Raw genomic sequence first — 15,353 nt, 5'->3', positions numbered from 1 at the left:
GCACAACTTGACTAGAAGAAGGGATCGGTTGATAGGACATGTTTTGAGGCATCAAGGGATCACAAATTTAGCATTGGAGGGCAGCGTGGAGGGTAAAAATCGTAGAGGGAGACCGAGAGATGAGTACACTAAGCAGATTCAGAAGGATGTAGGTTGCAGTAGGTACTGGGAGATGAAGCAGCTTGCACAGGATAGAGTAGCATGGAGAGCTGCATCAAACCAGTCTCAGGACTGAAGACAACAACAACAACAACAACAACAACAATGACCAGGTTTCAATTTTTACAGGTGGGACATATTTTCAAACAAGACACAAGTGTTGTAGTTATAAGTGATGACACAGGACATGACTCAGCACATGCTTTACTAGCAATGCGCAAAATTCTTCAACTGTAAATGGGCAGAGAAGATCATCATTATTTCTGATGGTGCTCCTAGTCATTTTAAAAATCTTTAACAGCTGTCTGAATTGAGTAAGTCACTTGCGCCAAATGACTGGATATACAGTGATTCTGGTCACAGGAATGGGCCTTGTGATGGTGAAGGAGCCTAATGAAACATCAAGCTACAAAATATAATCTTTCTAGACCAAATACAGCTGCGATTCAGAATGCTGAGAATTTTATGATTTCTAAAATCTTACACATCCAGAGCCCTCATTCTTTTGTCCAAAGAGGAAATCGAAGAATTCCGTGAGCGGAAGAAAGAAGAATGGTCCAAACAAACTACTCCTGTGAATGAAATTCAGAAGACAAATTTTTAGACTCAACATAATGGGAGAACTCATATTGCATGCACTTTAAAGAGGAAGAAAGAAGAAATTTTTGTTAGTTCAGTCAACATGTCAGAGACAGCAGGATAATATTCAGATTCATAACCTGAGAAGAGGGATGTTTGTGGCGCGCGAGCGTGTGTGTGTGTGTGTGTGTGTGTGTGTGTGTGTGTGTGTGTGTGTGTGTGTGTGTGTGTGTGTGTGGTGGATTGCAGAGATTATAGACACTAGTTATGACTTGAATGAAATTGTAGTGCACTTCATCCACCACATGGACCAACTACTGGATATAGGTTTTCAGTTGAAGGACAGCAGCAATGCCATCAGTGCTCACTTCCTGTTCACAATGGTTTGAAGATTTTAAGTGCTCCAGTTCCTATTGATTCAACACGAAGGCATCACTTTATATCAAAGGAAGATGCTGAAGCAGTGGAATATATTTTTAGTTAATTGACTAGCTAAGCAGAGTGCACAGAAGTTGTATAAATTGACACCTTTAAGTCTTTGGACCTTGCACATACATTTGAAACCATTTAAAATGCTTCCTCATCTTTCAAAACTAAAGCTATGTTAAATAAGGTTAGGTTTTGATTTTTATGAACCTGTTATGTGATGATAAAACTGGTTTTATGCATGACAAAAAGTTCAATTGCTTTATGTTCAGCTTAGAAAAGTGGAAGCTCTCCTTTTCAGGGAATGTTGAACTATATGAAACTAATAAAAAAAAATGGATTCGCATTTTGAAGAAAAAAAATGTTTCCCATAAATTATAAAAAGTTCACAATGCTATAGTAAAAGAACTTTGACAAATAAGTCCAAATGAAGGATTTCTTTGTAATCATAAAGCAACTACCTTTCGAAAAAGGGCAAAAAACTGTGTCAGAGAAACATTTAAATTTTTTTTTTCCAAAACATGCATTTTCAAAATGGCATGTGCAGTGTCATCTTTGGAGGGCTTTATCTTGGAGCAGAAATTTTTTTGGAAATAAAACGAAAAAAAGTTTGTTCCTTACTTAGTCCTTTACTGTAACATATGCTAAATTCAATAACATCTGAGACTATGAAGGTAATTTTTTTCCTTAGCCAGCCGGAATTGATATGGTCTATGCCATAGGCATTAGTATCATGTGTAAAATAAATCAATCTAGAAGTCCCTTTTGTAATGAAACTTCAAGCCACATTTATACAAAATTTTGTCCTCCTGATGACTAGCTGCAAAAGCCTTGATACACTGTGACCACAAATAAGCAGAAAAATCATTTTCAATTTAGGCACCTGATACATGCCAGTGTGTTGACACCTCCAATGTTCATTGCACAGGATCCACATATGCCTTCCCGGCATGATCTCCTGAATGTCAATGTTGGGTCAATGTCATTTTTTATTTTTATTAGACCATCCAGCACCATCGGACCACACCTGAAATTAAAATTCCAAAAAGGGCATAGTATGAAAAACATGACTTAGCGATAGAACTAGTAAACAGAATGTTAAATATGCATTGTTTTATTTATTTGTATTCTTATTTTGCTTTACAATTTTTGTGATCACGTGCTTTAAACATTCACTGGGTCAATATTTCCTTCTGTCATCTCATTATCTCTAGACAACTCAGTTTACTTCAAAGGATTGCTAATATTCCCCAGAGCATATGTGAAATAAACACAAAACATGACAAGTTATGAAACAATGTGTTACTTTGAGTTATTATTATTATCAGAACAATAAAAAAGAGGTAATTATGCTGGTCCTGCTATTTTTTTTATTAGGCTGACACCTCCCAAAGGACTTTTTATAATGCAGTTGACTGTTAATGCCAATGATTTTCAAGTGGTTACTAAGCTCTTTTGGCACTGGCCACTGACAGCCACTGGGAGCACTTTCACTGGTTTACACCACAGTAGCTACAGTTCAATTTTGAAGTCCTTGTATCTTTTTAAGTTATTTAACTCCTTTCTGTAATCCCGTGTGGTATCAATGCTCCACACTTTCTTGTTCTCCATAATTGTAATGTCTGGTATATTGTGTACCAAAAGCCGACCTGTCCAAAGTCCCATTGTAATTTGACCTTTTTGTTTTTGGCAATGCTTTCTAGATTATGTCAATGTTGGGTCAATGTCATTTTTTATTTTTTTGCCACCGGTAGATTTTACTTTGGCATAAGCAACCAATAGTGCCACTGTTTATAGTCAGTCTTGGTGATCACTTTGCAGCAGCTCAAGATGTGGTCAATTGTTTTCTCAGCTTTAATTTGTTTATTTATTTATTTATTAAGGATTCAAATCACTACCATGACATACAATAAAATGAAAAAACAGAACTTCTACTCTCGGAGCATTACATCATCCAATGTCAAGTAAAATATGGGTCCACCATATTTGCTATAATTACATTATGGGGATCAAATAACATTTTCTGTTATCCTGTGTGTTATTTATTACTACTATTTAAAATTTTATATTAATTCTCTAGTCCCTGAACTTGCCAATTACAAACAAACTACTGAAGACATGGATGGAAAAATGGGCTAACCCTCAAATGTAAAACCTTAGGTACATGTTGCAATCTGTTGCTAGGTACAGGAACTACTGAAATTGACATTGGTCTCACCCCTAAGTGATAGTCATGAGACCATGCTAATTTTTATAGTTCCCTCATCCAGCAACAGATGGCAACACTTATCTCTTCAGTTTTTGTATTTGACTGTAAGCCCATTTTTCCGGACACGTCAATTGTATACACCCCATAACTCACTGTGCCTCAAAATGAAGAGCAATGGGTAATGCTGAATTTGTTCTTACGTGTTGAGATCCACATCATATTCTTGCATTGTAGGTTTTTCTGTGGGCTTATCAGGATTCCATCGATACACTAAAAATTTTTTAATCCTTGGCTGCACCTTAGTCTCTGCAGCAACAGCAGCTGCTGCCGCTGCTTGCTGCTTTGTGGCACTATGAAGCCTCCGTACCTACAACAGATCAAAGGGCTTATGACATCTTCTATCGAAAGATTATACATGTATTAGGAACTAACAACATTCAACTCTTTAATGACTGAGCAGATAATATCACTGCACACTATACAAGAAGTTATTCTGAATAAACAGAAATATTCAATACGTCTCGTCGGCTCAGACCGATGACATAGGAAACAAGGAACAAATGGTGTAAAAAACATGGTGACAGTAACATGATATCGGTGGCTATTTTTTAAAACAGGTTAGCTATGGAGCTAACTGTGTTCTCCTAACCTGATGCAAACCTCAGGCAATGCTATGTCTGTTACCATAACTATGATTTTTTTTTTTTTTTTCCGCCAACTCGCAAACGACAAGTGCTGTCACCTTCCAACCTAACCTAGATCTGAGACCAACAGAGCTTTCTGTCACCACAACCAGATTTTTTTTTCCACAATCGCTGGCTAACAATAATACTGTGAATATACGCAGTTAAGTGTGGCGTCACCAACAGCCATTAACAATACCCCGCTGATCAACTCCGACGACTCGTATTGCCTATTCGTCTTGACCCGTTATTACCAACATCTGTCTTTCGCACAAAACTGGCAAACTAGTGATGGATGACCTTAGAGCTACAGCATATCATCATATATATACAGTAAACCAAAGAGTAGTCTTCTTCTCTCTCTCTCTCTGTGTCAAAAATACGAAGAACTGTTACTGCTTATGCGTAATTGTTATTTAAAATAAGATGAATCTAATGACAAATCATAAGCCTACTAATTATTTCTGATAATACGAATCTAGTGCCAAATCAAGTGCCTGCTAACAATGCATTTCTCAGTGTTTGCCATTTAAATACCAAATCACCTTAAGAAAGTGGTGGGTTACATAATACCATCGCGTAACTGTTACAAGAAGTCATGCATTAGAAGCGTAGTCTTCAACGTCATTTAGTCAGGCCGATTCTCGGAGTGACACCATATAATCAGAATTATGACAGGTCAACTTACATTCCCAAAAGTTCCTCTGCATAGCCGCATAATTGTCGCTTCACCTGCCATTCCGAATCGCGCAGCTATTACTTCCAGAGATACTACTTTGACGTGAACGAAGTCTTTCGGTACACTATTGCCAACTCAACGTTTCACAGTTCAGAAAAAAATAAATAAAAATAGCAGGCACTCAAACCAAGTTAAACTAGAAACTGGCCATTCTCTTTTCTCGGACAACACGACTGAGCTACTCATACAGATCTCATAAGCAAAGGCGGTATATTCAAGCAGCAGATGCCCACAGTTACACTACGGCCCCGGCCAACGCCTAGATGGCGTTGCCCCGGCGCTGTCACGGACCCAACAGCCATACAAGGGCTTTTTCGGAAAAAATATTAATTCTTTTGAATTGAAAAAAACGAACTACAGGTACTGATAGTTGTGTTCGCATAATTGTGGAGCATTTTGAAGCACCGGAAGAAATATATTAACGACATAAAATTTTAGACATAGGAGCAGAAACTGAACACACAGATGTGGGGTTTGTGGAGGTCTTTCAGCGCCATGATGAGCACTGGGTAAACACTGCGTCATTAGGCATGTTAACACTAAGTTGAACAGGCTGCTCCAGACACCGGCGAAATCTCACATAAGTGTTGTTCCAGTAAATGCTATTGGTAGGTGGGGATACACTACACATGCCCTGCACCTGAATAGGATACGGAAAAATAAGACATGTTCTCTATTAGCAGAAACTCTAAGGGGTCCACAGTCATACAAGGGGTGATCCCTGTGGTTAATGGGTCCAAGTAGACAGGATTTTTAGGTTAAAGCCAAAGACCAGACAGATGACAATCAAGATAAATAGAATAAAGGAAACTTCATGTACAGTAAATAGGGATAAAACAAAGGGTCGTATCAACTTACTTCATACCGAGCGAGGTGGCGCAGTGGTTAGCACACTGGACTCGCATTCGGGAGGACGACGGTTCAATCCCGTCTCCGGCCATCCTGATTTAGGTTTTCTGTGATTTACCTAAATCGTTTCAGGCAAATGCCGGGATGGTTCCTTTGAAAGGGCACGGCCGATTTCCTTCCCAATCCTTCCCTAACCTGAGCTTGCGCTCCGTCTCTAATGACCTTGTTGTCGACGGGACGTTAAACACTTACCACCACCATCAACTTACTTCATCAAAATATCAGGGGGGGGGGGATATAACAGGTGAGCTATTAGTGTGTTCAGATGATATCTAAAATAAGAATGAGATTGATATACTCTGTCTGTCTGAACATCATGTAACTGTGGGCATGGATAGTGTCAGTATAAATGGGTATAATTTAGCATCTTACTCTTGTAGATCTAGGATGGATAAAGGAGGAGTTTGCCATTTTCATAAAACAAGAGTACCAATGCAAAACTGTAGAAGTAAGCAAATTTTGTGTTGATCAGCACTTTGAGGTTTGTGCATGTGAACTTGAGCTAGATAATGTAGTATTGAAATTAGCAATAGTGTACAGGTCCCCATTAGGAGACTGGGAGCTATCCATAAGAAAGTTTGACTCCCTATTATGCTGTCTGTCACACAAAAACAAGAAGTTGTTAATCTGTGGTGATTTCAATGTAAACTTTCTAAATAATTCTGAGAGTGAACTAGAAGTGTTATTAACAACATATAACTTAGAATTAGTGATCAATTTCCCCACACATACAGCTCAAGACAGTAGCACGCTTATAGATAATGTATTTGTACAGAAAGAGGATGTAAAATAAACTTTCCATGTGATAAATGGATTGTCAGACCATGATGCACAACTAATTGACTAACAAAACCTAACAGGGTGTACAGTTTGGAAACTATTAAGTAAAAGTGAGAGGTTGCTCAACCCGGTATCTATAGAGCACTTCAAAGAAAGCTTAAGAAATGTTAATTCTGAAGATGTATATAATGAGCCAAATGCTAATGCTAAATGCATACATATTTCTTGATAAATTTATATCCATTTTTGAACATTGTTACCCAAAGGTAATTACTAAATGTAACACCACACACTTTTCAAAGAAACCTTGGATTACAACAAGTATTAAAGTGTCTTCAGAAAGAAAAAGAAAACTTTATGTGACAGCAAGAACTAGTAAAGACCCAGAAGTAGTTTTACACTATAAAAATTATTGTAACATACTGAGAAAAGCTATAAGGAAATCAAGAAATATGGATGTTAGAGAAGAAATTAACAACTCCGGCAATAAAATCAAATCAATATGGAATGTTATTAGAAGGGAGACAGGAAAAGTAACCACTGGGGTAGGTAGTATTACTATTAAGGAGAACGAGACCATCCTAACCAACAGAACACAAGTGACTATTGTATATAACAACCATTTCTTAAGTGTAGAGAAAAAAATGTTGAGCACAGCTCAAAAGAAAAAGCAAGGCAGTACATGGAAGAGTCTGTTTTGAAAAAAATTAGTCAGATTAAGTTTCACCTAACAACCTCTTGTTACATAAGTCAAATTAATAAATTTTTGGAAAATAAATGTTCTGTTGGAGTAGATGACATCTCTAATACGGTACTAAAGCAATGTGGAGCAATTACAGCTGATGTTATGAGATATATATGTAACGCAAGGTATTTTCCCAGACAGGTTGAAATATGCCACAGTCAGGCCACTCTACTAAAATGGGGACAACACAAATGTCAATAATTATCGGTCAGTATCCTCGCCTATGATATTTTCAAAAATCTTCGAGAAAGTAATGTACTCAAGAGTGGTTAGCCATCTCAACAGTAATGGGATACTTAGTAAATCACAGTTCAGATTTCAAAAATGCTGTTCCACTGAGACAGCAATATACAGTTTCACTGTCCACATAGTAGAGTCTTTAAATATTAAAATGTCACCAATAAGAATTTTCTGTGACATGTCCAAAGCGTTTGTTGTGCGAACCATGACATTATGTTACAGAAATTACAGTTCTATGGTATAAATGAAATAACGTATGAGTGGTTTAAGTTGTACCTACAGAATACGAAGCAGAAAGATTCCTTATATGGGTCAAGTGATTAAAATAAGCACTTCATCTAACTGGGGTGAAATTACATTAAAAGCAGTCTTGATCACGATTTATTTATCAAGGTAACCAGTTTCGACCACTACTGTGGTCATCTTCAGACCACTGAGTAGGAACCTCTTTCTGTTGGAGAATCATGAGTAGTGATTCTCCAACAGAAAGAAGTTCCTACTCAACGGTCTGAAGATGACCACAGTAGTGGTCGAAACCGGTCACCTTGATAAATAAATCGTGATAAAGACTGTTTTTAATAGTAAATATTTATAAGACATTGATCACTGCCTTTCCCATAATGTATTCAAAAGTAATACATTAGATGTGCCACAGGGCTCAATCGTAGCTCCCATTCTGTTCTCGATATATGTGAACAACTTCTCTTTCTGTCTGAAACAGGAATCTGAACTGACACTGTTTGCTAATGATACAAGAATCATTATTAAACCGGTAAAAGAAACTCCAATTGAAAATTGGTTTTCTGCAAATGGGCTTGCTCTAAAATTTGAAAAACCACAGTACATCCAATTTTCTGCTGCAAAAAGTACAGATTCTTCAATAAACATAACAAATCAACAGAAGTCAGTAGACAGGGTAGAGCATACTAGGTTTTTGGATGTACACATAGATGAGAATCTTAATTGGGAAATTCGTATTTTGGATCTTCTAAAGCGACTAGGTGCAGCATCTTTTGCAATCAGAATAATTGCCAATTTTGGGGATACACAAATTAGTAAGCTAACATGCTTTGCATACTTTCACTTCTGATGTCATACAGAATAATATTTTGGGGTAACTCAACATTTAGACAAAAAGTATTCACTGCTCAAAAGAAAGTGGTTAGAATAATGTGTGGGGTTCATAGTCGCACATCTTGTAGGTATCCTTTTAAAAGATTGGGAATCCTTACAACAGTCTTACAGTACATTTACTCACTAATGAAATTTGTTCTCAACAACATGGACCAGTTAAAAACAACACTGACATTCATGATTATAATACCAGAACAAAGAAAGACTTACACTATCCTTTACTCAACCTATCTTTGACACAGAAAGGGGTAAAATACGCTGCTGTAAAAATAATCGACAGATTACCAGATGAAATAAAATGTCTGACAGACAACAATAATAGTTTCAAAAATAAATTTAAATCATATCTCCTTGACAACTCCTTCTATACCATAGATGAATTCTTCAATAGGAAAAAATAAATCTACAAACATAGTTGTGCCATTAAAGGGAATAGGGTAAATAATAGAAATATTAATCCTTAACTCTCTATTGTAATACATATATATCAAAAAATCTTGTTTCATATATGCATCTCTTGTGCACTTGAAATGTTCCACATCATAACGGCTACCATACCGTGTGATTGATCAATGGAACACGCGACCAACTAACTAATTAACGATGAATACAGGTCATTTCACAATGACTATCACATCACATCAAAACTATACACAATGCATTTTAAACAGTGGCATTGACACAGGCCAGCAGTGAATCGTCAAGGTTTCTCAGGAAGAAAGTTTTGACAGTGGTGCCAGTATGTAATAAAAAAGCATAATGGATACATAGGACTAGGAATTCTGCCTTATGTAAGACACCTTTACAGTGCCCTTTTACCCAGACATGTTTCAGAACTTTTTGTGCTATTTTCAGTGGGTTATTATATTTTCTTATTGTAATTTGTTTTATTTATTAACGTTTAGAGAAACTTCTGGTACAAAATATTTACAATTGTGAATGAATAATTGTTGTCAAATATTATACATCATTTGCTTACATTTCACAGTTATGATGTGAATTAACGATTTGGTGCACTTTATGTTGTGTATTGCATTATGTCTAAAGTCCTAGATTTCTTAGATCTCAGCATAAACAAGAGAAACAACAAACATGAATTCACAATCTACAGGAAACCCACAATCACCAGCACCCTTATTCTTAGCCAGTCAAATCACCCCATATCTCACAGAGAATCTAGCTTCAGATATTTACTACACAGACTGAACAAAACATCCATGAACAAACACAAAAAAACTGAACATAATATAACAAATTGCACAGCAGATAGTGGATAAAATAAACCACAAAATACAAAAGCAAGCAACACATAACCATGAAGCATGCACACAAACACAACACAACACACAACAAATCAGCAGACAGTTAGCAACAAATGGCACATAATGACTTACAAAGACAAAGTCACACACAAGGTGGGTAATACACGAAAGAACCAAGGACTCAACATAGTACACAGAACCACCAACACAATACAACGCAGACTTGGAAGAAATACCACAAACACTGACAAATACAGGCAGTCAGGTATATACCAACTAACTTGCAATTGCTGTCAGTCTGTATATGTGGTTCAAACATACAGGCATTTCAGAACCAGGTATACAGAGCGTCTCAGAGCACTGAAAAGCAATAGGTCACACTCAACATTCGCAGATAATCTGTTGGAACACATCACCACCCAACATACATTGAAACTGAATTACAGACCCTTAAAACTAGTAGCAGCTTACACCAAAAGTTAACTATAGAAGAAAAGTATCACATCCAAAAATCAATAACCCAAGAAAAGAAAGTGCTAAATAAATACACATGACTGTGCAATAAAACCCTCTTTGCTACAACTGGAGAACTATACAAATAACACCCACACCAAATCTACTCATGAAAAAGAAAACACCCATTCTCTCTCTCTCTCTCTCTCTCTCTCTCTCTTTCTGCCCGTCCTCCAGTCCTGAACACACACACACACACACACACACCACAGACGCCAAATACACTTCAGACTTACGCTCCTGACCAAGACAAAAACGCCACGAAACAAATGAATACAACACAGCTACGAAAACGTGTAATGGTGGTGAAATCTCCGCCCTTGTTCGAAAATTCGTAGAGAGTACGTCGTCTAATGACCATAAGTCATAGAAATCAGCTTATTAGCCTCGCCAAATCATATGAGGAAACACTGCAATATCAAAGTCTTTAGTTACATACAAAAAACGTGATATATACTCATTTCCGTTGGTAAATGCATAATAAACAGTAAAATAAAAATTACGTTTTACTGTTTGCAGATGGCAAGCTGTAGATTGAGTACCAGACTACCTACGAGCATAAATACCCAATAGCTTCATGTAAGGTATGTAAACTAATGCGTACATCCACTCTATTGCCATTTTGGCTACAACTAGAACTTTAGACATAATGTAATAAACAACAAACAGTGAATATGGTCGTTAATAAATACCACAACTGTGCAGTGTAAACAAATGATGAATAATATTTTACAACAATTATTCATTCGCAATTGTAAATATTTTGCAACAAAAGTTTCTCTAAATGTTAATATGTAACAACAACTTTAGAGTTAGAAAATAAAATAACCCACTGAAGATAGTAAAGAAAAAGTGCTGAAACCTGTCTGGGTAAAGCGAAACTAAAACAAAAAGTGCTGAAACATGTCTGGGTAAAGCGAAACTAAAAAGAAACGGATTTCCTCGTCCTATTTTCATAGCAGGCACGGACATAAGAAGAAATGCAACATCACAAGATGTTTATAATGGCTATAGTAAACAGCCTCCACTTATTTCCTGATAAATATTGTTTGATGTGTTTGTATGGCTATATTTCCGCCAGAAAATAAATGTCAGTGTTTTGAAATGTTGTTTCACTGTGCAGCACTTTGCCACACAAAACTGTTCAAGACCATACATTACGAAATTAGCTATGGTCATGAATGAACTTTATTATTTTAGGTTCTCAGTTCCAACAATGTACTCCAACTTTTTGTGTAATGGATGGTGGTAACTCATAATTTTAGTTTTACTGTTTGGTATTGGGCTAAAGCCTTTGTCACATTGGAGAACACAGCTAAATTTCATGTGGATTTGGATGGGAAGGCCGACATCACGAGAGGCAGTACCACTGGCGCATTTATTTATTTATGCATTTATTTTACCTGGCAAGATTAGGGCCTTCAGGCCCTCTCTTACACCTAACCAGGCATACTCAGGTTGAACGAGTTACAGTTTCTACTTAACATTAAGGACATATAGCCTATTATGCAGTATTGATGTTAAAGAAAAAAAATAGATATTATATCAGTAGTATAATGATAATTATAACAATAAAAAATAATTATAACAATCAATAATAATAATTGTAATAATAATAATAATAGTAATAATAATAATAATAATGACTATGTATATGAAAGTAAACATACTTTTCTTTTCTGAATGTCAGTCCCATTGTTAGTTGGGAATTCTCTCGTTATGTTCTTGCAGCTTGTGAGTTATTCTCATCGAGCAGAGACATAAGACGATAGAATGGGGTGAAAGACATATATAAGAGATAGATAGGTTAGAGGAAGAGAAATAGAACGGTAAAATTCGAAGCTGTGATGGAGAGGAGAAAGAAAGAGATGGGAGGGGCACAAGAATGGTGGTTATACCGTCCCTAATATGTAAGCTTTGAGTTCCCTCTTGAATGTTGAGTAGTTCTGGATAAGACGCAGATCACAGGGGAGCGCGTTCCATAGTCGTATGGCTGAGATGGAGAATGACACGGAGAAAGATTTTGTGTTATGTAAAGGTACAGCCAAGATGAGAGACGTATCCGATCTGGTGTTGCGATTGTGGAATGATGATAGGTGTTTAATGTGAGAAGATAAGTATTGGGGGCACCAGTGGCTAAGAAATCGATGAAGTAAGCACATCGTGTGGAGATCGCGTGCCGTATGTGGGCGTATCCAACCTAGCTGGGAGTATGAAGGACTGATATGATCATACAACCGAATATTGCACACGTATCTAACGCAAGCATTCATCACTAGCTCGAGGCATCTAGAATTTTCACTATTTGTGCCGTGTTGAACTACATCGCAGTAGTAAAGATTAGGCAAGACTAGTGTTTGGACTAATTTTTGTTTAACATGGGTTGGAAATATTTTTCTAAACTTTTGAATTGCATGTAGGGAGGAGAGCGATTTCCGGCAAGCTGTGACTGTTTGTTCTTCCCAGTTTAGGTGTTCATCCAAGATTATTCCAAGGTCTTTTACTGTTTTTTGGTATGGTAGTTGGGTACCATTGAGGAGTATTTTAGGGACTGTTTCGCGAAAGTACCGGCTGATTAACTTTGGATGAGATATAAGTATGACCTGGGATTTCTTGGGGTTTAGTTTCAGACCTAGGTTCTGTGCCCATCGAGAAACAGAACAAAGATCTGCGTTCATACTCGCTACTGCGCCAGCAATGTTTTTGGGGCTTGCACTTATGTACAGTTGGATGTTGTCGGCATAAAGATGGTAGTTGCAGGAGTGAATCACTGAAGAAATATCATTAATGTACAGTGAGAAGAGTAGTGGACCAAGGACGGAGCCTTGGGGAACTCCAGAGCGCACGCTTTTCCATGATGACTTTTCCGACCCACAAATGACTTGTTGACTTCTGTTTTTGAGGTAGCTGTCGAACCATTGTATTGCGCTGTTTGAGAAATTCAGCTGTTTCATTTTAATTAGTAATATATCGGAGTCAACTGTGTCAAAAGCCTTGCTAAAGTCAAGCAGTGTTAGGATAGTAGCTTCACGTCTGTCCATAGCATGTTTAATGTCATCAGTTACTTTGATTAATGCGGTTGCTGTACTATGGTGCTTTCGAAAGCCTGACTGATATTCGTCATGGATGTTATGAGTTTTGAGGTAATCCGTCAGTTGTTCATGGACGATGTGCTCTAGGGCTTTAGAAATTGCAGGTAGTATGCTGATCGGCCTGTAGTCACCTGGCGACTTAGGGTTGTCAGTCTTGGGTATAGGCTTAATTAAACTTTGCTTCCACTCAGTAGGATATGTACTACTGACAAGAGACAGGTTGAAGATGTCTGTGATAACTGGAATAATAGTGTCTACGACGTTCTTAATCATGCCAATGCTCACTCCATCATTTCCTACTGCCTCGGAAGAGATTCTCATAATTGCCTTGTGTACTGTGCCGGTAGTGACATGTTTTAGGAAAAACTTGTCTCTCGAGAGACTGATATCTTGGGGCTGGTAATTTGTCGCTGCGTGGCAGTTTGCAGCTGTTGAGAAGAAATCGTTTAATTCTTCTGCAGACGCTTGATAAACAGCGTCAGATCTTCGCTTCCCTATACCGAAACTGCGCAGCTTTTTCCACAGTGCAGCAGGTTTTGATATGCCGCATACGACAGAGCGGGCATGTCTGATTTTGGCATTCCTCACGCTTTGCTTGGTTCTGTTTCGGAGTTTCCTATAAGCTTCGTACGCCTCGGGAGTTGGGTTACGCTTGAAGGCCCTATGTGCAGCATCACGTTTATTCATTAACTGACGTAATGCAGTGGTGAGCCACGGAGCGGGAGCTCTCTTTACCTTAACAGTGCGTTGAGGAGCATGTTTATCATACAGTGCAATAATTTTGCGACATATTTGCCGAATTTTTTCGTCTAAAGTCGGTTCATCGTTTATATCATGCCAAGGGATGTCTGAGCAATCCTTTTGAAGAGCGTCATGGTTAACATTTTTTAAGTTTCTGTAGGTTACCAGGTGAGATTTTTCTTTGGTAGTATGCATTGAGTAATTTAAAAATATCACGTCATGAGCAGAGAGTCCCGGAGCGGATGTCTGATTGGCGCGGATTATTTTATCTGGTCGCTTTGTTGCTATTATATCTATGATTGTGTGGCTGTGTGGCGTGTGATGAGTTGGGTCCAGCGGTGTTAAACTCATATCATTGGAGTGGAACAGTCGCCTTAGTTTTTCGGCAGAGGGAGATTTTAACTGTAAGTCGATGTTTGTGTCGCCCATAATGATTATGTGTTCATACTGTGTCACGAGTGAGGACAGGGCAGACTGAAAGGAGGACATGGCACCGACGTTTGGAGGTTTATAGATTACTCTAATTAGCAGTTTCTGATTTGATGTATTTATTTCGAAAAACAAGAACTCTGCTTCTCCTTCGCCCTTTGGATCCGATGTGCATAGCACAGTAGGTGTCAGATCAGAGCGAACATAGGCACCCACACCACCCCCGCGTCGTGTTTCACGATCTGCCCTTAGGAGAGAGTAACCAGCGATTCGGATAGCGTCGGAAGAAATGTTTGGTTTCAACCAAGTTTCAGAGACGAGGATAATGTGGAACAGCGATTGGCAGAACAGGTCACAGAACTCGTCGAAGTGAGCCGTTAGCGACTGCGCGTTCGCGTGGGCCACAAAGAGCCCGCCGCCGGAACCGGTCCGTCCCATTGTGGCCGCCTGTAGGACCGAGCGCGCTCCGTTTACCTGCTGGCCGGAAGAGGGACAAAAGCTGGATTTCGCGGGGCAAGACATATTTACAGGTGTGTCCAAGGTCGTGACTGACTCAAGCGTCTGTGGACTAAAGGTGAAAAACACGCTGGAAGTATCTAAGAAGGGAGTGAAAAGAAAGATGAAAAGTGGCAGTAGTAGTTACGAAAAAGATAGTAGTAGTAGTAGTGGTAGTGGCGAAGATGGAAATAACAGATATAGAAAGGCGGTTGTAA

General features: G+C 38.2%; 1 protein-coding gene across 1 annotated transcript in view; it reads right to left on the bottom strand.

Moving 5' to 3' along the window:
- LOC126277912 (succinate dehydrogenase [ubiquinone] iron-sulfur subunit, mitochondrial) overlaps positions 1-5,066 on the bottom strand; it is a 30,820-nt gene extending 25,754 nt beyond the window's left edge. Inside the window, exons 1-3 of the mRNA XM_049977479.1 lie at positions 4,745-5,066; positions 3,574-3,740; positions 2,048-2,191 (exon numbers count right to left, since the gene is read on the bottom strand). Coding sequence (XP_049833436.1) covers positions 2,048-2,191; positions 3,574-3,740; positions 4,745-4,795 — 362 coding nt within the window. The 5' untranslated portion in view covers positions 4,796-5,066. The remainder of the gene's footprint in view (positions 1-2,047; positions 2,192-3,573; positions 3,741-4,744) is intronic.
- Between the last annotated feature and the right edge of the window lie 10,287 nt (positions 5,067-15,353).

Source organism: Schistocerca gregaria, chromosome 6 (genome assembly GCF_023897955.1).
Source record: "Schistocerca gregaria isolate iqSchGreg1 chromosome 6, iqSchGreg1.2, whole genome shotgun sequence".
In the NCBI taxonomy this organism is placed as follows: domain Eukaryota; kingdom Metazoa; phylum Arthropoda; class Insecta; order Orthoptera; family Acrididae; genus Schistocerca; species Schistocerca gregaria.
The sequence above is the reverse complement of the archived record's forward strand: the minus strand, read 5'-3'. Positions and strand labels throughout refer to the sequence as shown.